Here is a 26,771-nt window from a genome sequence, read left to right as displayed (position 1 = left end):
AAAGGTCTATTTTAAGTACAATATCACAATATAATACTTAAACTTAATTAATTTAGATCATCCTATCCGGGATTCTACCAGTTTGCCCTGGTTCAGGCAAACTGGTAGTGGCGGGAGGCTCCGCCAACCCACCCAGACGTCATTATCTATAATATTGTCTACTTCCATAATGCTATAGTCTATGTCAGACAAATTTTAGAACTCTTAAGATAGAATAAACAATTAGCTGAACCAGTTAAAATATGTTAGGAAACTGGGGTGTTTTTATATTGTGCTTACCTATGGAGGGGTCCCCGTGGTGTAATTGTTTCTGGAAGGTAGTCAACAAGTGGTGCCCAGCACCCTCCATTAAATGGCATTGGCAAAGGTTGTGGCTGTTTCATTTCCACAATATTCAGAAGCCAACTTGTATATGGAGAAATAGGATCATCTGTGCAGAAACATTTATTATATTTCTACATTGTCCAACAGCCAACGTTTTTGGAGCAGCGTTCAGGTAAATTAAGATCAGAGAAACAATGCAGTGCAAATATCAAATCTTATAGGATAGCTAAAAGAAAACAATACATGCCTTTGGGAGGCTATTAATTAATTTATTCATTCAACTTATATGTTGCCCATTTTGCCTGACCATTAGTGGCTTACAATAATTAAAAATAAATAAAAATATTAAAACAATAAGCAATAGTAACATTAATTAAGATTAACAAAGATAAGGAAGAAGGAAGCAAGATGCACAAGGGAGGAGTGGGGTCTTGTCTTAGTCTATTAACCATCTCCAGAATAATGTCTCCCCATTAGGGCTCTTTTCCTGGACTCCGTCAGATGGAACTATTTGACTTACAGTGTCTGCAGCATATTCCAAAATATAGAAATTCCAATACTAGGCTGCTATCCTTACAAAGGCCCTGTTTCCTCGTGATACTAGGGCCTCAGATAATGCCCAGAATAGGTGGTCAGCAAGCCATATAGGGTTTTAAAGCAGCGCTTTAAATAAAACTATATAAAAGCAGTGCAGGTATAAGATACTGGCACAATAGGATCACTAATGCCATTGACAACTTTGCTCTTACTAGATTACTAAATTAAGCAAATACAAAGTGTTCAAAATCATCAAGATAATAGTGTGCATGGAACAACCAGTTTTGGCTGATCAGTGTCAGGACTAAAATATGTGTTTTGTCCAGGCACAACCCCCAAACATGTACTTTGGGTAGAGGCATTCTGAGATGAGGAAAAAAAGAACAAGGAACGGTTATTGGCAACAATACCTTGCAGTGGCTAAGGAGAGTTAGGGAAAGAAAGGCATCTGGAAGATCAGGGGGAGGAGACAGGCCACCCACTTTGACATGATGTGCTTGAATTTAAGGTAAGAGGAGACTAAGGTACTAGAAGGGTAAGGGGCTAGAGAGCAGAAAAGTTTGTTTCTCTGATAGCTGAACCATCTGTTTGCTGTGGTACATGCTGCTGATTGCTTTCTGTTTGAAAATTTAATAGAGAGGGAGTCTTATATTGCCACCATTACAAACCAAATGCACACTGTGAATACTTGATGCATTTTTTATACACAGGTATTTAGATAAGACAAATACTAATCAGATGCTAATATTAATGCTTAATTGAAATTTGAGTGTTAAAAACACTTAAATTCAATTAACTAAAAGGTATAAATGAGATTGAAACAGATATTTAATATTGTCAATATTGTCCAAATCGTGTCTGGCTAGTATTCACAAATAACACCATTCACAAAAATGAATATTAACCAAATATCAAGACATACTTTTATCATCGTCGTAAGATCCTCCGGAGCTATTGCTGTATCTTGATTCTAGTCGGTTATGTGCTCTGATCACATTACTAAACCTTGCAAATGGGAAAAAACCCACAAAAACCTATTTAAAATCTTAATACATGTTCAGTTCATAATAGCGTTACATATCCTGGTGGATGGATAAAAATGTATCCATTCTTGTTTTAAATTCATTTCTCAATTTTTTCACCTCTAACATCCATTATGCCTGTGCTCATATTAGTTTAGATTTTTTCCAAACAAAAAGTTAGGTAAAAAAATTTGTAGCATTTTAATCTAAAAGTTCTGCCTCCATAATCAGTCTAGAAAGTTTAATCATTTCCAATAGGATATAACTTCCCTGTGCCTGAAAATTTCTCAATTTCAAAAATGAAAAAAGCTTAATTTCTTAGCAGAAAGCAGAACTTCTAAAAATAGAAAATATATATTAAAAATATAAGCCTTTCTGTAACCAATGTCTAGGCATAATACAACTGAGACATTTACAGTTTTTTTAACTGTTAAAGCCTATTTTATAGAATTGTAAGATCCAGGGAATAAAAGTAGCTTTATTAGGGATATCTGTAGCCTTGAAATAATAACAACAGAAGTCTAGGTTTGTTCTCTTCCTCCCATGAATGCTTCCATGCCTTCTTTCTGCCATAATAGAATAGAATAGAATAAAATTTTTATTGGCCAAGTGTGATTGGACACACAAGGAATTTGTCTTGGTGCATATGCTCTCAGTATACATGTTTGTCTGCACCAAATATCTGTATCTTACTCACTCCTTGCTGGGTCAGCCTGATCCAAAATTTTCTCTGGCTTCCTTTCAGTAACTAACCTTTTTCTTTTGGACCAACACAATCAGTTATTGGTGGTGGAAGGGATACCCATTCAAACTAACTTCACTGGTCTTTTACACTCAGTAGAAGAGGCTCTCAACTGTCCCACTGAATGCTACTGTTATTCATAAAGGGCCTGTGACTTGACACAATCATGGTCAATTGTAATAAGCTCCTGATGGATGCTAGTGCTGCCTGCACATTACTTGCAGCAATCTCTCAACCCACCACTGGATGTTAATGCTACCTACAGACTATTTGCTCTTTGTTTTTATCACCATAAACTAGGACAACACTAATGACTACCTCACTAGTGGCCTCTACAATGAGATCTTGAAGGATCTGAGCGGACTGGTGAAATTTGCATAGCCTTGTATTAGAGAAGAGCTATCTTTTCCTTCAACAGGCAAATGGGTTGATCTGAAGACTAGCTACTGGAACAAAGATAGAGAGACTTCAAACAGACATTCAGTGAGATTGACTGAAACCTCATAATGAGAAGTAGGCGCAAATACATGTTCACTATATATACAATCAACCTGAACATTAGAAAATATACTTTACTCAAAATAAATAAATATACTTTATTCAAAGCCCATCCAGTTTTGATCATGAACATATTAACCAAAAACAGTTCCAAGTTGCAAATACATGAAAATCAAGTTTATGTATATTCCAAGTTCTAGTCTTTAATTGTTAATCTCAGAACAAAACCACAGAAATAAGATTGTGGTTAATTAGGGTTACCGATACTCAAATTGGAGAACTATTAAGCATTTCTAGTCCAGAAAAAGGGATGAAAAAGTCTGAGATGTTTATTACAAACCTCTCATCTGTCTCTTTTACAATTCTATTGTCTTCAATGTCTGGAAAACTATCTTGGCCAGCTACAACAGTGTTACTGCTTGATGTAGTTCCTATACATGTAAAACCAAAAGTATTACAGTACTATTAAAAATAATCATTTTGAAACCATATACTGTAAATACATAAACATACATCTAACACAATTTATAACTCAACAATCAGCAAGCCCACACTATATTTGCTGGCTTATAACATGTTGAATCATTTTATAAATTATTATCTGTGTAAGTAAAAAAACATTTATATTGCAGCTTATTTCTTTCCATCTCTCTCACATATGCAACTATTTGTAAATTATAAACTGTTGGAATAGAACATCAGATCAGAGAAAGCATTTTTGACCCCCATCCTTAAGTTACTTCCATATTTTTTCCAATCATAGATTCCTATTGATGATGATGATGGTGATATGATGATTATACCATTTTAGGCATATATGATTAAAACTAACATATTTCAGGCTCAACACATGAATAGCCATACATATATAATGCATATTATATGTGGTTATATTTGAACTACAACACTAATTATGCAATCCATCTGTACTGCATGAACTTTCCAGAATCTTGTAACAGGACCTAAGGGTTAGTGTAATTGCAAAGTACAGTGTTAATAAACTTAGCTGAAAGCATTTGTCTGTCATTGCAAGAGATATAGGGCTTGCTCATGAATGTAACTATCCTCAAAAAAGCCTATATCAGGTTTTCAGTTGATAATAACTTGCCATTTATTCTGAGAAACACTGACAGCAAATAAAAATAAATCTAAAGATACATTCTTTGTTCTCCAGATATTAAAATGTTGGATTCAAAATTATTTAGAATAGGCCACTGTGATCAAGAATATTTAACTTAGTTGTGGTTACTTGATTTCAAAGCGTGTATTCTAATCTACTGTAACTGTGAGGACTATACCGACATATTTATATCCTGATGAAATATTTCAGTCTGAGAAGCACCAAGCAAGATATAAGAGAGACAGTCAATGTAACACATGCAACTCTGTTCTGAAAGGTCCATAATTCTTTCCAATAAAAGTTATCTCTTCCAATAAAAGTAGAAAGATTTAATTCTTACCAGAAGCAACAACTGAAGCTTTGTTGCTGGCAGTAAAACGATAAAATGGTGGATTGTCACAATGCTGAACTATGGGATTCACAGGATCTGTTTGCTGGAGCTCAAATAGAAGTTCTTCCATTGTTTGAATAGTATTGTTCCGACACAAATAGATGGCAACTTTTTTGATCTGAAGAAAAAGTAGCATTTAGCAGCTTTTATCTACAAAATAGGTAACGTGAAAATATGCACAGTGGACATATAGATATTTTTGAATTATATTATAATAGTAATATAAAATGACCTTCCTCATATTACTGGCTGCCAGATGGCAGAATAATCTGGAAAGTACCTGGATGGGGAAATACCATTTTGCCCAGAAACTAATGAGCCTAATAGCTACCCAGGATTAGTCCTAGAATATGAAAGCATGCAGAAACTGGTTACAGAAGGATTTTTTAATAGAGAAATAAAGGAATCATAACTACATTGTAAAATAATACTGTCATGCCATTGAACAACTTCTCATTATGTAAGATAGAAATGGGGAATAATTTTTGTGGTCTGCCAAGGGTTATAATTTTGTTTTGAAGTTGATCTGCAAGGACTTCAGAGTACATATTGATTTTAATTAATGGGATACGGCTATATTTTTGGTTAATTTTGGAGTGGTCAGAGAGTTCTCAAAAAACGCTCATTAAAATTAAACAAAGGCATAGTTTCCTTCAGCTTGGCAGAGAGCTGTGTGCATACAAATGTAAATAAATACAATTTGAATTTAATTCTTGAAGAGTTACGGGCACATCTATATTGTATTTTTGGCAATAATATAGAAGTGGTTTCTTGTTCAACTCTTCCAGATATGTCTTTCCCAGGCTGATCCTACAGCTCTGTGTTTCCTAAAAGTCTCCCATCCAAATGCCAACAAGATTCCACCCTACTTAGCCTGAGATCAGTCAGATACAACTAAGTGCAATCCATAAGTTCAGCACATTGAAGTTTACCAGAACTTTTAAAAACTGTTTTTATAGCTTTTTTTGTTTAAACTGTGGTATCATCCAAAATTGGTAAAAATGTTGACAATGCAGTTTCTGAGGCAGAACCCTTTGGGTTCCACATTTCACATGAAAATAAAGAGATAGCCTTTATAAAGTCTACTGAATATTTGGTATTTTTTCTCCTATGTAGGGGAAATTTATTAACTTCAGTAAAATAAATTCATAAAATTATTCCTGATACATCATTTTGAATAGATGTTGTTTTGTTCCATAAGAATAATACTTTTTTAAAAAAATCACTTACGTAAGGTAAAAGAATTGTATCACTGCTAACCCCACATAAGCTTATCAGAAACTGCAAAGTTATTCTCAAGTTGTTGCTCCATTTTTCATTATTAGCTAAAGCATTCCAGACATTTTCCATTTCTGGTCCAGGAACTTCATCTCCATACTAAACAGAAATATGAAAAATGAATGTGATCAGAATACAGTGAGTGATTGCTAAAATAAGTGAAATATAAGACAAACTGAAAAATAATCAATGAGCTAAAGAGACACAGGAGAAAGATCTTTTTTTGTGTACAGAATCCATTTGAATAATAAAGGTCAAGCTATATTAAGCCCTTGCTGATATAAAATTGGAAAAAAGTACTGACAAATACGTATTGACTGATATTTAGTAATCGACCTTTCTAGTATATCATTATGTAGCATTGTACAGATAAAAAAGCGGAAGAATTATTTATGCAACTTTCAATCCTATCTAATACTATGCCACTACATTTCATATTTATAGACTACTTAGTATTTTCTTGCTTACTTTGGCTGTCATATACATCAGATTATTAAGCACCAATGATGTGGCTTCTGGTGAGCCCCAGCCATTTCCCTTCAAGCCACATGAAACAGTTACTTCTCCATCCTTATCCTTTATTTCATCTTCAGGGGTGGTAGGACTTGAACCTGGGAGAAGAAGTCTGCTGTCTACGAGCTCTATGTTATGAAGCCAGGGTAGCAAGTAAGTGAGCATGATCTGGCGCCCATTTGGATGAGTTGTTGGAAATCGTTGACTCACTTCTAAAATTGAAAAATAAAACCACTGCTAGGATCTTAGCTTTAGGGGAAAGATAACGAAGTATTTAGTTAAACAATAAATTCTGACAAATATATTTCTTCTGATCAAATGTCAAGAAGGTGAGTTCAACATTTTTTATTATAAAGACAGAAGTAGCACATATTTTATTTCCAGCAACTGACAGAGAAGCAGAGTCAGTGATTTGATGTTAGAATAGGAGCAGGAAGATCCAAATTACAGATCTGCTCACTGGAAAGCTCACTGGGAGACTTTGGGCCAGTCTCTCAACTGAATCAAGTTTACTGCTTATTTACTTTTCCTTATTCAGCCCATTATTAAACTTAGATTATATTCCAAGCACAACTTTCACAAAGAAAGAGCAGTATCTAAAGATAAATTAAGAGGAAAACATGAGCTTTTAAATAGTTACTCAAAGTTTCAAATATGTATGGTAACTATGAGATAAAATAAGGTAATAAAAATCCTTCTTGTTATTCAAGTAGTATAAGTAAATTGGAATCATATCTTTAGATCAGGCATGTCCAACCTATGGCCCATCGGCTGCATGTGGCCCTTGACAGCTAGTAATGCAGCCCCATAAGGTCATAAACCTGACTGATATACATTAACAATATTATAGATTTTATAGGCGGCCCAAGACAATTCCTCTCAATGAGGCCCAGGCAAGCCAAATGGTTGGATGCTCTTGCTTTAGATTGGATTTAGTTCTACTGTTTTTGGCAAATGTAAAGGAAAAAACCCCAAAAGATGCAAAATTGTGTCCTATAGTTCTAAGAGTTTACATAGATATGTTCGCAGATACGCAAGAGGTTAATAGATCATCTTTCCACTTACTAAAGCTAAAGATATAAATAGAAATTTGTACCTGAAAACAATGGAAGTGTCAACTCAGGGTACATTCTTGCCAGTTCATAGGACAGATGAGCTAATGAGACACTGTAAAGTGGTGGCAAAGGACCATGAGTCCCATAAAGAATGCTGCCAGGTCTTCGTTCAGCTATTTTCTTAGAATAAACAAAAAGCTTTGTTTCCAAAATCTGTCAAAAGATTAAAAAGAAACGGAAATGATATAGATGATAAATGAATGATGGAGTATTATTGTAAATAAATTTTAATGGATTATTCAGATTATGCCTATGTTTTTGTATCTGTTACCAGAGGTAAAAGCAGTCATAAATATTAGGTTTACCGCTGATTTGGTCCTCCTTCCCTTCTCCTCCCATAAGGAAAATAAAAGGATAGTTAACTCAGACACAATAAAGATATCAAAATAAAAAAAGAAGCAGGAAAATGGTGGCGGGAGCGGGGGGGATCTTTGTTCCCTCTATTGTAATTTTGTTTTTTTCTGAGAAATTGAAAAAAGTAGAAAGTTTTTCCTAATCATTTTCTGTCTAAAGGATATATTATTGTTTCATACTATTATTTTGTTTACTGTTAATTTTTTGATGTAAGCCACTTTGAATAATTTTAGAGCTGACAATCTCTAAATATCATAAATAAATCTCATAAATACTGAAACCAAGCCTTTATTTCCCCAAATTATTTTTTAAACTGTTTAAAGGAGAGATTTTAAAGAAATTAATATAGAGACAAGCTATATGGCACAACTCTCAAATTACAGGGTAAGAAAGAACTTCTTTCAAGGAGCACTGACATTTATTTTCAAGAAAAGGGTAGGCCCAAGCCTCATCTTCACATATCTCTAACTGTGCCATCAATGTGCCTTGGTAACTGTTCTGTAACACAAGTTCCTCATGGCATAATCTTGAACATACTACAAGCTCAGAACTGTGGCAGCTTCAACTCATCTTTAGCTGTTCCAGACCAAACAATTTTTCCCATGGATTCAATCTAATAAATTTGGTAGATGGATGATGTGGTTGCTTCACAATCAGAGGAGAAACTGTCCAGTTCTGGTTGGCCACATGGAGCTCTTGCAGGAACTAGACCCTTTCCATTATGCCGGAAATGGCTCTTGGGCATAAATTGCAGGAGACTCTGGTTATTTGACTCTTCAGAAACATGTCTTTCTAATGCCTGTTTGTACTTTTCAATAATACTTGCTGGTCTAAAGCAGAGTTCTTAGAAACATGAGTTTAGCCTAAGTATATTAGAAGTGAATTTAAGAAACAGAGAGAACGACTGGTGGCTGTTTTCCCATTAACTGATAACATTTGGGAGACAAAATGAAGCCAAGGAAATCCACCAGTGCAGAGGTGATATTCAGCAGGTTCTGACCAGTTCTGGAGAATCGGTAGCAGTGGTGGGATCCTACCGGTTTAACAACCAGTTCACTTTAACAACCATTTCAAAGTGGTGCAAACGGTTCGCCTGAACCTGTAGAATCCCACCATTGACTGGTAGCGGAAATTTTGAATAGTTCGGCGAACCGGTAAATATCACCTCTGACTGGCCCCATTGCCATCTATTCTCTGCCTCCCGAGTTACAGCTGATCAGGAAGAAATGGGGATTTTGCAGTAACCTTCCCTATAGTGGGGAGGGACTGGAGATTTTACAGTATCCTTCCCCTGCCACGCCCACCATGCCACGTCCACAAGCCATGCCATGCCCACCAAGCCATGCCCACAGAACTGGTAGTAAAAAAATTTGAATCCTACCACTGCACCAGTGGTTTTCCTTTATTTGTACTGCATTAAAACAACAAATAGGTAATGTCCTGCTGAATGTAAAGCAAATTCTATCATCTACTCTTCCTTATATTTATAAGATTTTTTAAAAAAATATTTCATACATGCCTGCATGAGTTGCATGGAAATTTCATAAATCTCTCTGCTGGTGTCAGACGCTTTAAACAAGACTAGATTTAAAAGAGTCACAATGTCAAAAGGGTAGTTCCTGAAATAGCAAACAAAAATGATTGTTTGAGATTGTTAAGTTTAAATGAATATTCTCAGTTGTTTTCCACAAAAGAATACACTCAAGGCAACAAACTCAATAACCTAACAGTTATAGAAAACAATGAACTATATCAAACATAATGACAATGAATTTTCTTTCTTTTTCCAAAAGCCAACTGTATAGCACTAGCACTTAAGACTTATATACTGCTTCAAAGTGCACTCTCTGAGCGGTTTACAATGTCAACATATTGTCCCCAACAATCTGATTCCTCATTTTACCACCCTTGGAAAGATGAAAGACGAGTCAACTTTGAGCTGATCAGGATCAAACTCTAGGCTGTGGGCAGAGTTAGCCTGCATTCTAACTACTGCACCAGATCCAATAATTCCAGATCCCTTGAAAATTATTTTATTTGTTAAAATGAATTTTTAATTCTTAAGTGGATGTCACTATACTACTTGCCAAGTTGGTCACTGCAAACAGCAGTGCACTTCTCTCTCTCTTCCTCCCTCCCTCCCTCCCTCCCTCCCTCCCTCCATCTATCTATTGTATTGGCTACCCATTTTACTGCTGAGTAACTCCAAGTTAGATTTCTTGACTTGTACAGAGTGCAAATGTGAGCATGCTTTGAGTGAAACTCAAAAGAGAATCACATGATCCCGGGAGCTATCATAAACACATGCCAAATGTCAAGCATCCAAATTTTGATCAGATGGTTATGGGATGCTGCAGCGGTTGTGTGAAAAACGGTCATAAGCCACTTTTTTCAGTGCCATTGTAACTTCAAATGGTCACTAAATGAATGGCTGTAAGTCAAGAACTACCTGTATGTGGTAATACGAGAGATAAAGTCAATAATAAGTGGTGGTGAATGAATGTGAGTTGAATATAAAAGTGCATGACCAGTATGAAAGAAATATACTGAGATTGAACAAGGATTAAAAATGGAAAATGGGCATATGAAGGAAGAGCGAAGGACTCAAGAAGAAGGGGAAGACTGAGAAAGTCATAGCTGGATGGAGATGAGAGAGGTGAGAAGTTTAAGAGGAAAAGAAAGTGACATATGGATATGGGGGAAATAAGGACAGGAAAATACAGTATAGAAAGATATACTGTATTATAAATGGTAGTGATAATTAGGTTTAGCTATGTTACCTTTTCTTTTTATTATCTCTTGACTTTTATTTCTTTGTTTCTATATAATGTTACTTAGGCTAAAAGGGACTATTTTAATGGGTATGCATGTATATAGTCCTATCAAAGCATGAACATATCATTTAAGTCTATCCTTTTCAAAAGTTCTAGGGTAATTTACTTTTAATTTTTATACGGATCCTGATTCACTTATAAGGACCACTTTTTCTGCTTTGCTTATTGTTGATACCTGCTTCCACACACAGTTGCAATGGCTTTGAAGCATCCTGATGCAAGCTGATAGGATCCAGTATAACATCGGTCTATAGCCCAATTAAAGAGATTGATTTGGTCAGGATTCAACTCCAACAACAAGACAACAACTTCACAGCCAAGCTGATGAACCTGAAAATGCAGAGAATGGATAAGGGGTTTTAAAACAAAGGTAACCGAGTTTTATATCAACAACTGACAAAAGTTCATTGAGATAAATATTCTCTTTTGTGTGTTTGCCAAATTTAGGGTGCTGATAAACATGACATTAAGAGGCAAGATTAGGTAACTCCTTAGCCATTTCATAGCACCTCCATTATTTGTTATTGAAATTTGAATGCTCACATTGTTAAGTGTGTTCTTTTTTTAACATTCTTTTGTTAAAATGTTTCCTTTAATTCTTTGCAATTTTGTGATTATATTTGTTTAGATTGTTCCCTTTTACTTCCCCACCTCCTCTGGACTTATCTATTTGGCACTATCCCTATCCACCCCTTCAATGCCATTCCTTTTTTTAAAATCAATCTCTGGAGAACCTCTTAGAGAAGAAATGAGGCAATTACCAAAACATTAATGATCCCAGGGAAATAAATTAGAAAGAAACTTATTTTACTTGCTTGTTTGTATAAAATATTTGAATAGCTGCTCATTTTATGTAGCATAAACCTGGCTCACAAAAAATATTTTTTTAATAAAAGTGACTCTGCCTTGACTCTCTGACATAAGAGGAAGGGAAGAGAAAACTCAGAGACTTCAAGATTCTGTAACTCTATCCTGTATCAATAAATAGAATACCAGTATTTCTTATGGAGTCTGTTTCTTGACCTGCCCTACCTCAATGGGCTAACTGTGATGGAATATAGTCTGGATTCCCAGGAAGGAAGAAGTACATGCTAGAGGAGTAAGTGACAATTCAGTTCAGATTATTTGTCTGAAAGAAAGAGGCTAAAGACAACTCCTCCTTAATAGTTCCTAAAGCATATGCTTTATGAGGATTTAGTTTGCTTTAGTTTGGCAAGATTCTGTCCACAACTGAGGAACAATGAAGAAATCTGGTTGGAGGAATCACAATGTGTCTTTCTTGGTTTTTGGAGCCTGACACAAGCAAAAAAATTAAATGTTACCTAAATGTTACTGCTATACAAGGCTCCTTACTCTCCTGGTATTCTTATATACATATATTTAATTTGGGACATTTTAAAACAATTTTGTATAATAGCCATTGCAAGAAAGGGATCCTCATTAACTTTCATATCCAAAATTGTAATGGATTGCATAATTGCTTCCCATGAACTTTCTAATCTTTTTTTAAAAAAATTCACTGAACTAGTTGAAGTTCCCTTTTGTGAAGATTAAGGCAAAAATATTTTCTCAGGTCAGAAATTATTGCCAGTCCCTGTGGTTCACAATACACATTATATTAAGAAGTGGCAATTTTCTATAAACATTTTGTTCATGCTCTAAAATATTTTATAGATCTATTGTGATTAGCACCTCCTTCCCCCCATGCATCAATCCATTTACCTGCCCACCTATCTACTCATTTAGTCCCTATTAATTATTTGGAAAGAACATCTAGTTCTAATCTCACTTTAGCCATGAAATCAAGCTGGGCCAGTCACTCTCAGCCAATTCACTACAGTGTTGTTGTGGGTGGGGGGAAAGGATGAAAAGGTATGTTGGATATGTTCACGGCCTTCAGGTATTTGTAAAAATAATAAAGGTGGGAAATAAAGAAAATATCTTTTTAACATCCCAAAGGTGCTTTTTTCAAGAGGCAACTGCACTTTCTGGTTTTTCTTTGAAGAAATTTCAGTTCTCATCCAAGAAGCTTCTTCAGCTCTGACTGGATGACAAGGAATGGAAGGATCCCTCAGGGATACATCTCCAGTCTACAATACAGTCCTTTCAACAGTTCCAAGACAGCTCCACACCCATTTGCACTACTCAGGTGACCCTGATGACACAGCTAAATCTTCAGATGGTCTAAACAACTCGCTAAAAGAATGCAATAGACCAGCTGTCTGTAAGGAGTATAAATCCTTCCATTCCCCACCATCCAGTCAGAGCTGAAGAAGCTTCTTGAATGAGAAGTGAAAGATCTTCAAAGAAAAACCAGAAAATCCAGCTGCTTCTTGAAAAAAGCACCTTTGCGACAACCATGACCTGAATGATTGAGAATCTCCAGAGATATTTTTTTATGTCTCCTTAATTTGGTACTAATTCTTACTGAAATGCTATTTGCTTTTTATATATAGTTTTAGTGTGTCCTTTTTATCATTTTCTAATCTTATATTACTCTTTTTTGAACTAGGGAAATGTGGCACTTTACAAAATATTTTAAATTAGTAATATCATTTCCTAAGATCCCTTGATGCAAATCTTTCTATTCAGATGTTCTTAAAAATAAAAATAATTGTTAAGTCAAGGCTCCCATGTGGCCTGACCTGATTTTAAAGTGATTGTTAAGCTAATCATGTGGTTGTAAATCTAAACCCATTCTTCCGAATAAGTGTTTTTTTGTCGAAAACTAGCAAAAAACAAAAAACTGGCAAAAAAATCATACATCTCAGTCATGTGAGTATGAAATTAATTTATTAAATTTGTTTGCCATCCATCTCACTGTAAGGAATGCTGCAATGAGTCATAAATGTGAACTGTTTGCCAAGCACCTGAAATGTCACTACAGGAGGATGGTGTGTGTGTGTGTTTTAACATTTTTTGATGACCAGAAGTGCTTTTAGGGCTGTAAACCACACTTTCTGAGGCCATCATAACTTTGATCGATCATTAAATGACCAGTCATAAGTCAAAATTAACCTGTATTGCTTAAGACTACTGCCACTTTTAACCATTCTCTGAATACCAGCCCATTCAATTGAGTGATTCACAAAAAGCTTTTCAAAATAGTCCTTTTCCATTTGCCTCTCAGAGTGCCTGCAATCTGGTGCGTAAGTAGGGTGGAAAGACTTCAAACAAAAATGTAAACAAATTGATATCATGCTGATCTTGTTGATCTGTAAACCACTAAAATGCCTGGAGTCTTTCAAAACAGTAGTTCATATTAATAAATCATACCAAATTATGTATCTTGAAAAGGAAACAGATGATTTCATTATTGCAGTAATGGAATGATGACAGTAGATCATTTTGAACTGCTATAAGAAAGGTACACAACGTGAGTTCAGGACGCCCTGCTTCTCTCAAATTTAGTTTAGTTCTTGACTTATCATACCTTTTCCCTTAACACTGTTCACAGAGTATGGCCCTCTGATAAAACACAAATTACACCATTTGCACCACAGTACAAATAATAAATAAATTCCACTTGAATCACCATGAATTCACCCATAGAGTAGACCACGTGCAATACAAGTAAAATTTAATACATTTAAAAGTAACAATCATTGCTGAGTTACTTACCCGTAAATCTTGGCAAGCTAGAATATTATCAAGCCATTTATAAAGATAGCCATCAGGGGAAAGGCCCACATTATCAAACACAGGGCCACAGCACAGCACTGCTGACATGGCCTAATAAAAAAAAGAAGAGGAGGATATGGCCCTGTTTACTGAAAGGTTATCAGTTTCAAATTCTAAATGAAAGGCAACAAATGTAGTAATGAAGATTAATCATGTAGACTCCATGCTGTCAGTCATGTCTGCAGAAAACATATTTCCAAATGCTACAATGGCCCAATCATACTCTTCATTGCTTTCCTGCGAATGTATAGTGATGCCATTCCTCTTCTGATACAAGGGTTCCTGAGATACCAAGTACTTTCTGGGCAAAGCATGTAGATATTATGTGTTTCCCAAATTGTGTATTCTAAACCTTGCATGCTGCCAGAACTACCAGTAAGGAAAGATGACTGTGTAGTGGATGACTGGATTACATTGGGTTAAGTGTCTTGTGGTGGCAAGTAGTTAATGTAATTCTTGAATGACTAGGTAGTTCTGGATTTAATTTAGTACTCCAGATAACACTTTTTGGCAGTCTCTTCTCTTATAAATGTTGTACCTTGATGAATGTATCTTTTCTTTTATGTACACTGAGAGCATATGCACCAAGACAAATTCCTTGTGTGTCCAATCACACTTGGCCAATAAAAAAAAAAAATTATATTCTTATAATCACTCTTCCTCCTGAGCCAATTAAGTATGAATTAACAGTCAGTTTTGTATTTCCAAGTTAAACTTTACTGAAATATTTAAAATATTTACTAATTTTTCAAATGATACATTCAAGATTCAGAAAAAGAACAGACCACAAAGATGCACCAAATAATCTGTTATTCTGGAGAAATTCTTTCAAATGATACATTCAAGATTCAGAAAAAGAACAGACCACAAAGATGCACCAAATAATCTGTTATTCTGGAGAAATTCTTTCAAATTTAACTTATTTTACCACTTTTCATTTCTAAATTTAAAATAATTTAATTTTATAAATATTTATATGCAATGGAAGGAATCATGATGTACCTTTAAAGCACAATACTGGTATCTTGTAATCTGATGATTTCTATCACTATAACGATCCAGAGGCGTAAACATGATACTGAAAGGTCCAGCCCATTGACTAAACAGGATGAAGAGGTGGTGCCTCAAGCTTTGTTGAGGGAAAAGAAATCTCCTATGATGAACTGAGTGAATAAAAAAATAAAACAAAATTATCTGTATTGATTAATTAATCAAAACTCAAACATAAATCTGATGCAAAACTGTATAGCTAAGAAATTATTCCTAAAACACATTAACAACATTTGTCAAGTATATATTTATTAGAAAGGAAAGAGCCTTGAATAAGATTATCTCATGTAAAAAAATTAATTTTTTAAGGTAAATAAATATACAATACAAAGAATGTGGTGTGGTAAGAGAGAGATTTGCTCAGAAACAATGATGGATTTCTCAGATTCTCAGTAAGGAAAACTACATGGCTATCCCTTTTGTAGCAGATTGACACTAACACCAATAAAAAAAACAATTAAACAATTAAATTTGTTTTATGCATGGGGCAGTCACACAAATTCATTTATCATTTCACAAGATCATAGTATGGCAAAATTTGAGTTTCATTCAGATAATGCATCTGAAGAGTTTTGAATCTCTAGAGTTTTGAAATTAAATATCATGAGTGTCTGCACTAATATCACAAATACTCTTTAATTTTCAGATGCACACAAGAGTATAGATGGGACCAATGCACACTGTATATTATGCATGTAGATCCTTCATCCCAAACTGAAATGCTACATGGAGATGCCAAACAGAGTGAAAAGATGTATTCTGAGATGTTTACTATGTTATCCAAATCCCTTAATGTTCAGTTTTACAATAGAGCTATGGATATTTTAAATATTATGCCAAATTTAAAAAATCCAAATGCTCTTTTAACTTCTCGTTTGCTCGCATCCTCTCCCACTATATATATATGTATAATTTTGTAATGAATTAAAACAGAAAATCCTTTATTAGTACTAAGAAAATTCCATTCATTGAGCATTTGGCACAGCTGGATTTAATGCTTTGAAAGCAGAAGACTGATCTAATGGAAATTTTCAGAGAAAACAGAAGTTTTCTGATGCCCCGATTAAGCTACAAACCTGCAGGCTGATTTAAGAAATGAAATACACTCAACCTTCAAAGAAATCCTTCAACATACATAACCATAAATAAATTAAGTTTCTGCTATAAGGAAAATTAATGATCACTCTACTTTATGGATGCCAGTTTTCTGCAGATGAAAGCTAATAGTTCCTTGGCTGTTCCTATAATAACCACAACCATTAATGAGTTTCGATTACAAAAATACAATCAAAAATACAAGGAACCCTGTATTTCAAATTTCCTTTGCAAATTAGAAATCAGTATGAATAGGTATCAAATGATAACCTGACTGATCCACAATACTAAAATTGTATACATATGTATTAAATATATTTGGCAATGTTTTTAAAAACCAAAAACTGTGAAGTAGAATTTCAAGTTCATTCACTGAAAAAAGACCAAACTTAAAAGCAAATAATCTAACTCATGTAGCCTACAGACTATATTGATTTATAACAAGTGGTCATATGTTCATCCTAGTTCACATGAATACTAAATCCATAATCCTTATAGTATATGTCCACAGTACTATTAGGATGCGAAACACAACAAATAATTTGACAGATATGGCATGTTTCACAGGATTGCATGTGGTCCACTTTTTCTTTGCTGATTACTTGGTATTTATTTCTTGCACTTTTTTCCTTATCCATTTAATAGTAAGCATTATGACACTTTAAATGCATGCATTTAATATAGCATATGTTTTTTATGGAATCCTGTCAACAAGTTCAGAAATTGGATTTCAATATGGAAAATCCACACATTAAAGTCCCAATTTGACACTTCACTCACTCGTGATTCTGGGCTGATTAGTTATCTCAGCCCAACCAACTTCATAAGGCTGTGTTTTGCATCTCTATGTGCATTCTGTTCAGTTCCCAGAGGAAATATAGGATACAAAGAATAGACTAATATTAAATAATTAAAACATTTATCTCAAGTAACGCAATATAGATACACACGGGATGGATTGTCACTGGAAATCAAATAGAAATGAAATGAACCAAATACTGACAGAGATAATTACACAGTGTCCAACTCACAAACTATACTGTTGATAAATAAGGAACTCAAAATAACATTTCTTACATCAGACATCATTCATGGAATTTGTGCCATCAACAGTTTGAAAGCTATTACTTTTACCATAATTTCTTACATGATTATGACTCAAGAAATCGTATGATTAAAATTATATAAATTTTACTTCTACTTAAGTGTCTTATTTTCTCTCTCCCCACCAACTACAGGTAGTCCTCGTCTTACAACAATTCATTTAGTGACCGTTCAAAATTAAAATGGCATTGAAAAATCTGACTTTTATTATGACCACTTTCAAATTACAACCATTGCAGCATCCCCATGGTCACATGATCAAAATTCAGATGCTTGGCAACTGACTCATATTAATGATGGCTGCAGTGTCCTGGGGTCATGTGATCATCTTTTGTGACCTTCTGACAAGTAAAGTCAATAGGGAAGCCATATTCGCTTAGCAGTCATGTTACTAACTTAACAAGTGCATGATTCACTTAACAACTATGGCCAAAAAGCTCGTAACATGGGGCAAAATACACTTACCAACTGTCTCACTTAACAACAAAAAGTTTAGACTCAATTGTGGTCGTACGTCGAGGACTACCTGCATATAAAATATTTACTTCTTTACCCAGCAGTCCTTATCATACTTTTGTCAACCACTAATCTCTTTTTTTTTCATCTTAATGACTCTTTACTTGATATAATTATTGCATTACCCTACCTGGCACACATTGAATCAAGTTAGCAAGCATTGCACTAAAATGGGCTCTCATGTCCTTGAGAATCTCAACTTCTTTATCATTTTCAGCTTCCAATAACATGCGAGTTAGGTCAACGTATTCTAAAAACAAGGCTCCCAGTGCTAGGGTATCTCGTTCCAAGGCACCATTTGTACTGTAACGAAGGAAAACAGTAAGGATTAAGGAATCATCCAGAGGAAACCACAAGTGTGCATGACAGACTAGATTTTACAGTATAACAGTCAAAACTGTTATCAAGAATTAAAAAGGAAACTATATAGCAACTAAACAGGAAAAAGCTATTTTAACAGAGATTCAAGAAATGACTGTGATCAGACAAGTAATTGGCACCATCACAGGGTTTTCTTCTATTTGAAAAGCAGCATATCCTACCTATCACTTATCACACCAGCATCAGCAAGTAATTCAAAAATTCGCAACAGCTGTAATCGTAAGAGATCTCTGCGCTCACGACGTTTCTTATTCTGTATTGCAGAAAAATAGGGCAATATTAGTTACAGCTACTCTCTGCATGTTGGTCTTAAAAATAAAACCTAGCCGAATAGGAATTCAGAATCGGTTTTAAAGCTATTCCAGCAATTTTCAAATGGCCTGAACATTTTAACACTGAAGATGGTTCTCCAGAGAACTGACAGTGGCATGCCAATTGGGGCCGGGGGAGGGGGGGGCTCCTATAAAACCCATCTTGCTGGCTACTAAACAAATCTGTGTAGATTTACACAAGAAGAAATAAAGCGTCAGTTATGGTCCAGCAGAGAAAGCATTAATGTAGAAACTGTTAATGGCCTAAGTGGTTGCTCCTAGGAGGCTACGGATGCCTTTCAATGGACTGTGATAGACCTTTGAGTTGTTTTTAGATGCCAGCAGGTGAACTATTTGCCAACAGCTAAGCCATTCAAAAGGTCTAGTCAATGTTTTCTCAGGTATCCTGCAGCAGCTGCTGCTCACTGTGGTTACTTCTACCCCACTGTATCTGCCAAGGTTTGCCTGCTTTTTCAGTATTCTTCTGTTCCCTGTCTCTTTCTGACTTCTATGTTGCCGGACACAGTGCTATAGCTAAACTCTATAAAGAGTTGGTTTGTACAGTTTTAAGGAAGAGAGATAAAGGAACAGGAGGCGAGATTTGAGAGCATTCCAAACCACTGTATATCTTCACACATAATTTCTGTTGTCAAATAAGAGAAAATGAGAACTCCCTAAGAGACAACAGATTCTTCCAACTGTGTCATCAGACACAGTGTGTGAAGATATGCACTACCAACTTCCAAATTTCAAATCAATAATACTTTTCATAGATATTTCTTTTTTCTTTGTAGCAACTTTCATTGTGACAGATTAAATGTTTTATGTTGCAAGTATTCTATTTTTTTATTGATTACTACCCACACGATTTTCAAATAACTTACAAAGGAAATTTTATTTAAAAAATCAATTTATTTAATATTTTTGTCCAAAATATTTATTAATTAATTTCAATTCTATTTACCATCTGCTAAATATTTACAGCTTAACTTTATTACCAACCTCTGGTCTTCTCTCTAATGCTTCCTTCATTAGAGGGTGAAGTTCTTCCACTAATTCCCTAAATTAAAAACAAAATATTTTTTCAAATAAATTTCTTTATAAATTAAGTAGGACTGCAGTTGTAATATGTATGAGTGCATATGCGCCTTCTCCAAATGTATATTTATTTTTTAGGTGTATTGTGAAAAGAGACAGTGAATTCTTGAATGTTTCCACAAAAACAGATCAATAACCTTGTGATGGTGTAAATATATATTGAAGGCACATCAAATGATTTAAGTTCCTAAAAACAGGAATACTCTGCTTTAGATGGAGAGTGGAGTTTCTATATAGGTCTTCTAGAAGAGCAACTATAGGTAGTGAAACTTGAAACTTATCTAATAGATGAGGCCAACAAATTCCAGTTAAACGATGTCATTGAGGAATCTGAGCCTGTGGCCTAGGCTTCTTTTTTAATAGTAAATTTATGAAAGTTTTATTAAAGTTCACAGTTGCAACTAAGGTAAAGAATAATAGAAACTAAAAACAAAAAAAAAAAGAGTGCAGAAAAGAAAGAAAAAAGAAAAATATTAATTAAATATTTTTTTTCTTTTTACAACTCTGTAGTCCCTTAATTCAGGGTAGAGCTGGAGCAACTGGATGGGGTTTATTAGTCAGATGCCCTTCCTGATGCCTACATGGAGATCACAGCAGTAATTTTTTCTTTGTGCCCTAAGAGAGAAACATCTGCCACTACTTAGGATTGAACTCTCAACCATAAATATTAATTGTAATTACCATGCAATATAACAATTTTATTTTTTAGTGTTCTGCATATTATAGATTATTTAGAAAATAAAATGCCTTATGCATTAATGTTTTGAAATTTATGATCAAGATGTTTACAATTTTCTATTTAAATCAGTATTCCAATAATAGTACATGTTATTACCTTTAATACTAAAGCAAATTTACTACAATACAAATACCTGAAAACAAGAGCATTAGTTCTTCCAAAGCCTAGTACAAGTGATTCAGTGATTTCTATGCTTTCAAGTCTCATCAAAGGCACTAGCTGTTTTAATAACACACCAACAGATGGAGTTCCTATAACCTAAAATAAAATGAAAATAATTTTAATGGGTATGGTCATTAAAAATATTAAAAATTATGGCTAACGAAGTATGCATAGTTATAACTGTTGCTAATGAATTTTTAAAAGGCACATTTTGCAAGGGAGGATTATGTTCAAAATAGCCAAGAAAATAAAATAAGCAATATAAATGGCATGTTTATTAAAGCAACGTTTAAAGAAAGTTCAGCAGCAGAACTGTAACATGTACTTTTCTCTTTAACATATACAGTCTGATTTACTCCTGTTTAATATCACTGTATCTTTGCAAGAATGAGATTGGAAAGACATTTCTAAATGGCATATGGAGCTTGGTAATATAGTTTTAAAAGGGATGTGGTGGCTCAGTGGCTAAGACGCTAAGCTTGTAGATCGAAAGGTCGGCAGTTCAGCGGTTCGAATCCCTAGTGCCGCGTAATGGGGTGAGCTCCCGTTATTTGTTGCAGCTTCTGCCAACCTAGCAGCTTGAAAGCATGTAAAAAATGCAAGTAGAAAAATAGGGACCACTTTTGGTGGGAAGGTAACAGCATTCCGTGCGCCTTTGGCATTGAGTCATGCCAGCCACATGACCACAGAGACGTCTTTGGACAGCGCTGGCTCTTCGGCTTTGAAACAGAGATGAGCACCGCCCCCTAGAATTGGGAATGACTAGCACGTATGTATGAGGGGAACCTTTACCTTTTTAATATAGTTTTGGAATTCTCAGTTGAAAACAAGATTTTGGTAACTTATCTCAAACCTGATCTATGGAGTTTGGATATTTACCCTGAAGACAGAGGACTCAATTTTATTTTCTTCAAGACTACTGAATGCTTTTGCTTTAATCTCTTAATTATAGCTCTCTTTAAAAATCCCTAATACAGAAAATACATTTCTGAGTCCCCTCTACACCCTGCCACACCATTCTTTATTATCTGCTGAAGAAGGGGAAAATAAACATTGTGTGAATTGGTGGCAAAACAAGAACATCTAACAGAAAGGCCTGCACAGCTGGGGACATTTGAAGTTCTTTACCCACAATATAACAATAGAGAGATTCCAAAACCCCAATCACTGTTTCAGAAATGATTATCAAGAGATTTAGCTCTTTATTATCTTTCACTCGACCTCAAATGCTAACTCTGAAAAGAAAGCCTGCCTTTTACCCAAAGGTCAAGCATCTGAGGCTGGTGCATTTCAGAGACAAAAATATAATTGGTGGAAAATATAATTCTAAAAGCAAATGGAATTATATTTTCATACTTTTCTCCTGACAACAGAATGCCTTACAAAGCACTAGGTCAAACCAGAGGGAAAGACCAACTCATTCATTCTTTGTTTGTTTTCCAACTTTTATATCTTGCCCCAATCCTGAGCTTGTAACAATGGACTAAAATATAGAATACCAAAACTAATTAAATAAAAACAATACAGTGGCCAAAGAAATAATGAAGAACTGAGCAAAACATTTGAAGGTGCTTGAAAAGGATTGTACAATTAACAGTGCCTTACTGTTGGGGAACAGAAGATTGTGAGACTGCAGAAGATAGGTTAACTTTTCTTGAGGAATCCATTCAGATCTGTTACACTCTTTCTTCCCACAGCATAGTACTACCCAAACATTTTAGAGCAAAAACAATAGAAATAAACACAAGAAACCCTCTACATTTATCTCTGTGAATATGCTACCAGAATAAAAAAATATGTCCATATTAGTACAATTTAATTAGTAAAGCTATTGGAATAGTAAGCTTCTAGCTATAACACAAAACTAATGATATTTTAAAATTTTAAGACAGTTTTTGCTCATACCATGAAGGTAGTAGCAAAAGAATTATCCCCTCAAAAAGGAAATACTAACATGGTTATCTGAATCTTATCTATTAATAATGAGATAAAGACCAATCAATATACATGTTATGATACCCATACTTCCGTAGTGTAAGAAAAATCACAATTTGGGGCTATTTATTTTGAAGAAAGAAATGATCAAAACCGGATGACAAAAGTGACTTGATTCCCATCCTTGGGAAAATCCAACTTTGCTTCTAAACATAGAATCTTTGAAAATCCAACTTTGCTTCTAAACATAGAGTTACGCTGTTTGTTGAGCCACAAATATATATTTTTAATATACTCTAATGAGTAATCTTGTCCAGGCATCCTTTGGGAGATGGGTGGTTTTCTAATTTAATATAATAAAAGTAAAACTACGTCCTGCTGAGGCCAATATTGATAACTCCAAGTGTCAAGATATCTATAATTGTCTTCTTCAATTCCACTTTTTCAAAATTATATCCTACCAACAGTTTAGTAGTTACAGGTTTGCTTTGTGCATATACTGCAACACCTCTTTTAAAATCTACAGGAAACAGCATATTATATATATGAACAGTTTGGGGACATTGTGCAAAACTGTATAATAACTATAAACATTTTAGTCATGTTATAAATTCTTTTGCTGAAATATGTAGTTACCTTATTATCATAACTAATGGTACCATCAGGCGTAGTAGCCATGATCTCTGGTGTAGAAACACGCAGATGTCCAGGACTCATAATGCTGGGTTTAGCTACTCCAAAGCAGAGAATCAGATAATTTCTCCACAAAGTTACATAATGATCCCCAGTGCTGGGTGTACTTGTTTTCTTTGCATTCACAGGACTACTAGAAATATGGTTTAAAATAAACATTTTTCAAATTCAAATATTAAATATAATTTTGTTCTATAATTTTTACAATACCAATACGATGAAGAAACAGAGAAGGAAATTAAGACTTCAGGTTCAACCCAGTTATAAAATGAAATTCATTTAAGAGATTGAATCAACAGCAAACTAGGTATTTTGTTCTGAAATTTTAGAGAGTAACACCAGGTAAACAAGCTAAAGTGATGGTCTAACTCAGTAACTAGTCTTATATCATTGAGCCATACTTTACTGAATGAGTGATATCACACTAAGCATAACACAAAACAAATAACTTGACTTAGCATTTCATATAAAGCTGATCTATAAAAGATATTTTTTTAATGTACCTAATAGTGAGTACAGCAACAGAGCATTCTTCAATTTGGTTTTTTAAATTGTTAATTTTAAATTTAGAGAGCAGGGGAGACAAAGAATATTTTTTTAAAAAGTGCTTGAAGTCCAGCTGAAATACTTTAAATAGATCATGCAGAAGCCTTAAAATATAATTATTGTTTACAAATATATAATTCTCATATATCCTTGAACCGTTAGAATTATTCATTAAAAAGTAATCAAACATATCTAACAAAGTAACTTCTCTGAGGTGGTTAGGTAACATTAACAGAACTTACTTTGGATCAACCAAAGGCATCACTAGCTGTAGCCTTGTAAACGCATAAGGCCAAGCATAACTAAGAGCTGTAGGACAATGCTTTGGTAAGTTCTCTTGCCTAAGAAAACTGAAAAGACAGAGAACCCAAGGATCTTTGACCGACTGTGCAAATATCCAGACATGGGAAGGGCTTTTTACATCATAATGGCTATTAACAAGTACTGCATTCCATTCTACCAGCCATTGCAAATCCACATTATGTGTTAGTGGTAACGTTGTCTGTGAAAAGAAATGAAAAGAACGGTATCTCAGAAATCATCTACTTTTCATATTTTCTTTGGTACAAAGCTCTGCTAGATATCCAGGCCTCATGTCTAATGACAAGGCTCTTCTCTACTGGGATGGATTCTCTAACATATATAAAACTGACATTACATTTTGCTGATTCAACATTCCATTCCTGATTTATTTACATATTTCTTATTTAAGTAACCAAATGTTCTCTGTTTATTGCAGTTATTTCTTCAGCATTCAGATACAGAACAGTTTGTCTTCATCAAAATCCACTTGAGGAATTTGTTTCTTAGTTCATTTATTTGGTTAACTTACCCAAGCTCTGTGCATTTATATTAATCCAATAAGCAGACAGTCTATTCTAATGGAAGATGAAGTGCATTAAATTAGCAAGATAGACCTAGTAGATAATGGAGCTGAACCTGGTTCTATGGAAGTCTCCGGATGAGCTGATAAAGATAATTCTTGACTTACAACCACAATGGAGCCTGGAATTTTGATCATAAATTGTGGTCATAAGTCAAGGAACCATATGAATGGACTTGATTTTATAATTTTTTTAATGGTCCTAGCAAATCATCACTGCTGTTAAGTGAATTCAGCATGTCCAATGGGTTGTTGTTTTTTGCCAGAAAGTACAGCAAAAAGTCCCATCATAGTCATGTGCCAAAGAGCCAAAGCAAATGGTCATAATTGCAAGACAGATGCGAAGAGCTCAAAATGTGATTGGTGACTGCAGAGGTGGTGGTGCAACTGATTGTAAATCAAGGACTATCTATAGTTAAAATTGCTATTAGATGTTTGATTTTCTGCTAAAAATGGAAAAATCTATAAAACAATAATTGCGGGCTACAATGTTTATTTTGCATATATATATTGTTAATGATGAGAAATTACTTACTGAGTCAGAAACAGCCACATGAATAAAACTTTCTAGAATAGAAGAACTTAGCTGGTCCATAACATCAATCATAGGTCTATCATCATCCTGTACACATGAAAGTAGCAATAATTAATTGCATATCTGGAAATGATCTCTCTCTCTCTCCCCCACCTCTCTCTCCCGCTCCCTTCCTCCCCCTCCCCCTCCCTCCCTCCCTCCCCCTCTGATGGGGAGACCATTTTGTAAAGTAAAAGAAAAAGTGACTCAAGTTATATTAATAAGAATAATCAAATTTATCAAAAGTAAGTAAACACTTATTTTAGGGCAAAACACTATCACTTTATTTACAGTTTTAGCAAGCACATACTTACACTTATGCATGTATTTTCTAGAAAGAATGTGGTAGCGAAATTTATCTCTACTTTCCCAGAGCATTTGGAATTACATTATGAGTAGCTAGAATATTTAAGAAAAAATTCTTTTGGCAGAAACTGAAGCTTTTGCTTATGAATTCCAGCTATTCCAGTAATGCTGGGAAGGAAAGAAATAAACTGCCCTACCTTGTTTGTTGAACTTTATTCATGTCTCTGCAAGTGATAAAAGTAAAAGAGATACCATACCCAGTAATTACATACTAAATCTCATGTGATTTGATGACGTCTTAATCAAATCTTTTAAAATACTCCCTTTCAGAAGTTTCAACAGTTATATAAATGTGGCACCAATTAATACCATAATCATAGCAATGTGATAGCACTTAGCCTTACATACCACTACACAGTGCTTTACAGCCCACTCTAAGCGATTTATAGAGTCAGCATATTGCTCCCAACAATTTGGGTCCTCATTTTACCAACCTTGGAAGGATGGAAGTCTGAGTCAAGCTTGAGCCTGGTGACATTCGAACTGTCAAATTGCAATCAGCGAGCAGTCAGCAGAAGTACCTGCAGTACTGCATTCTAAGCACTGCGCCACCACGGCTCTTGTAATGTAGGGTTGCAAACTAGGAATACAATGTCCATGATCTTATAGTTGACCAATAGGTATTAATAACCTTTATTCCGATGTTTCTCAACTTTGGTAACTTTAGAATAGGTTGAGTTCAACTCTCACATTTCCCTAGCTAGCTGGGATTGAAGTCCCAGCATTTTAAATTGCAAAGGTTGAGAAACACTGCTCTACTGTATTAAGACCACATTGCCACCTGGTTTTTCCTGATGTCATATCTTATAAAAATATTAACTGCAATGCAATGTATGAAGAAATATTTTTATAACATTTCATATCAGGAAGGGGCAGTTGGTGACTTGGTCTTAATATATCTTAATAGCA

The 26,771-nt window shown here is 34.7% G+C and overlaps 1 protein-coding gene across 8 annotated transcripts in view; it reads right to left on the bottom strand.

Annotated features, from left to right (window-relative positions):
• The window catches only part of FRY (FRY microtubule binding protein), a 213,542-nt gene that overhangs the window by 53,324 nt on the left and 133,447 nt on the right, over positions 1 to 26,771 (bottom strand). For all 8 annotated transcript variants that reach the window (XM_058186780.1, XM_058186781.1, XM_058186782.1 and 5 more), the window contains 18 exons: positions 25,458 to 25,544; positions 24,282 to 24,541; positions 23,437 to 23,626; positions 20,837 to 20,961; positions 19,869 to 19,926; positions 18,717 to 18,808; positions 18,305 to 18,477; positions 15,412 to 15,572; positions 14,350 to 14,460; positions 10,904 to 11,058; positions 9,414 to 9,513; positions 7,522 to 7,693; positions 6,381 to 6,637; positions 5,865 to 6,011; positions 4,584 to 4,752; positions 3,464 to 3,554; positions 1,784 to 1,866; positions 280 to 430 (listed from right to left, as the gene is read on the bottom strand). In XM_058186780.1, coding sequence (XP_058042763.1) covers positions 280 to 430; positions 1,784 to 1,866; positions 3,464 to 3,554; positions 4,584 to 4,752; positions 5,865 to 6,011; positions 6,381 to 6,637; positions 7,522 to 7,693; positions 9,414 to 9,513; positions 10,904 to 11,058; positions 14,350 to 14,460; positions 15,412 to 15,572; positions 18,305 to 18,477; positions 18,717 to 18,808; positions 19,869 to 19,926; positions 20,837 to 20,961; positions 23,437 to 23,626; positions 24,282 to 24,541; positions 25,458 to 25,544 — 2,582 coding nt within the window. The remainder of the gene's footprint in view (positions 1 to 279; positions 431 to 1,783; positions 1,867 to 3,463; positions 3,555 to 4,583; positions 4,753 to 5,864; positions 6,012 to 6,380; positions 6,638 to 7,521; positions 7,694 to 9,413; positions 9,514 to 10,903; positions 11,059 to 14,349; positions 14,461 to 15,411; positions 15,573 to 18,304; positions 18,478 to 18,716; positions 18,809 to 19,868; positions 19,927 to 20,836; positions 20,962 to 23,436; positions 23,627 to 24,281; positions 24,542 to 25,457; positions 25,545 to 26,771) is intronic.

Source organism: Ahaetulla prasina, chromosome 5 (genome assembly GCF_028640845.1).
Source record: "Ahaetulla prasina isolate Xishuangbanna chromosome 5, ASM2864084v1, whole genome shotgun sequence".
Classification (NCBI taxonomy): domain Eukaryota; kingdom Metazoa; phylum Chordata; class Lepidosauria; order Squamata; family Colubridae; genus Ahaetulla; species Ahaetulla prasina.
The sequence above is the reverse complement of the archived record's forward strand: the minus strand, read 5'-3'. Positions and strand labels throughout refer to the sequence as shown.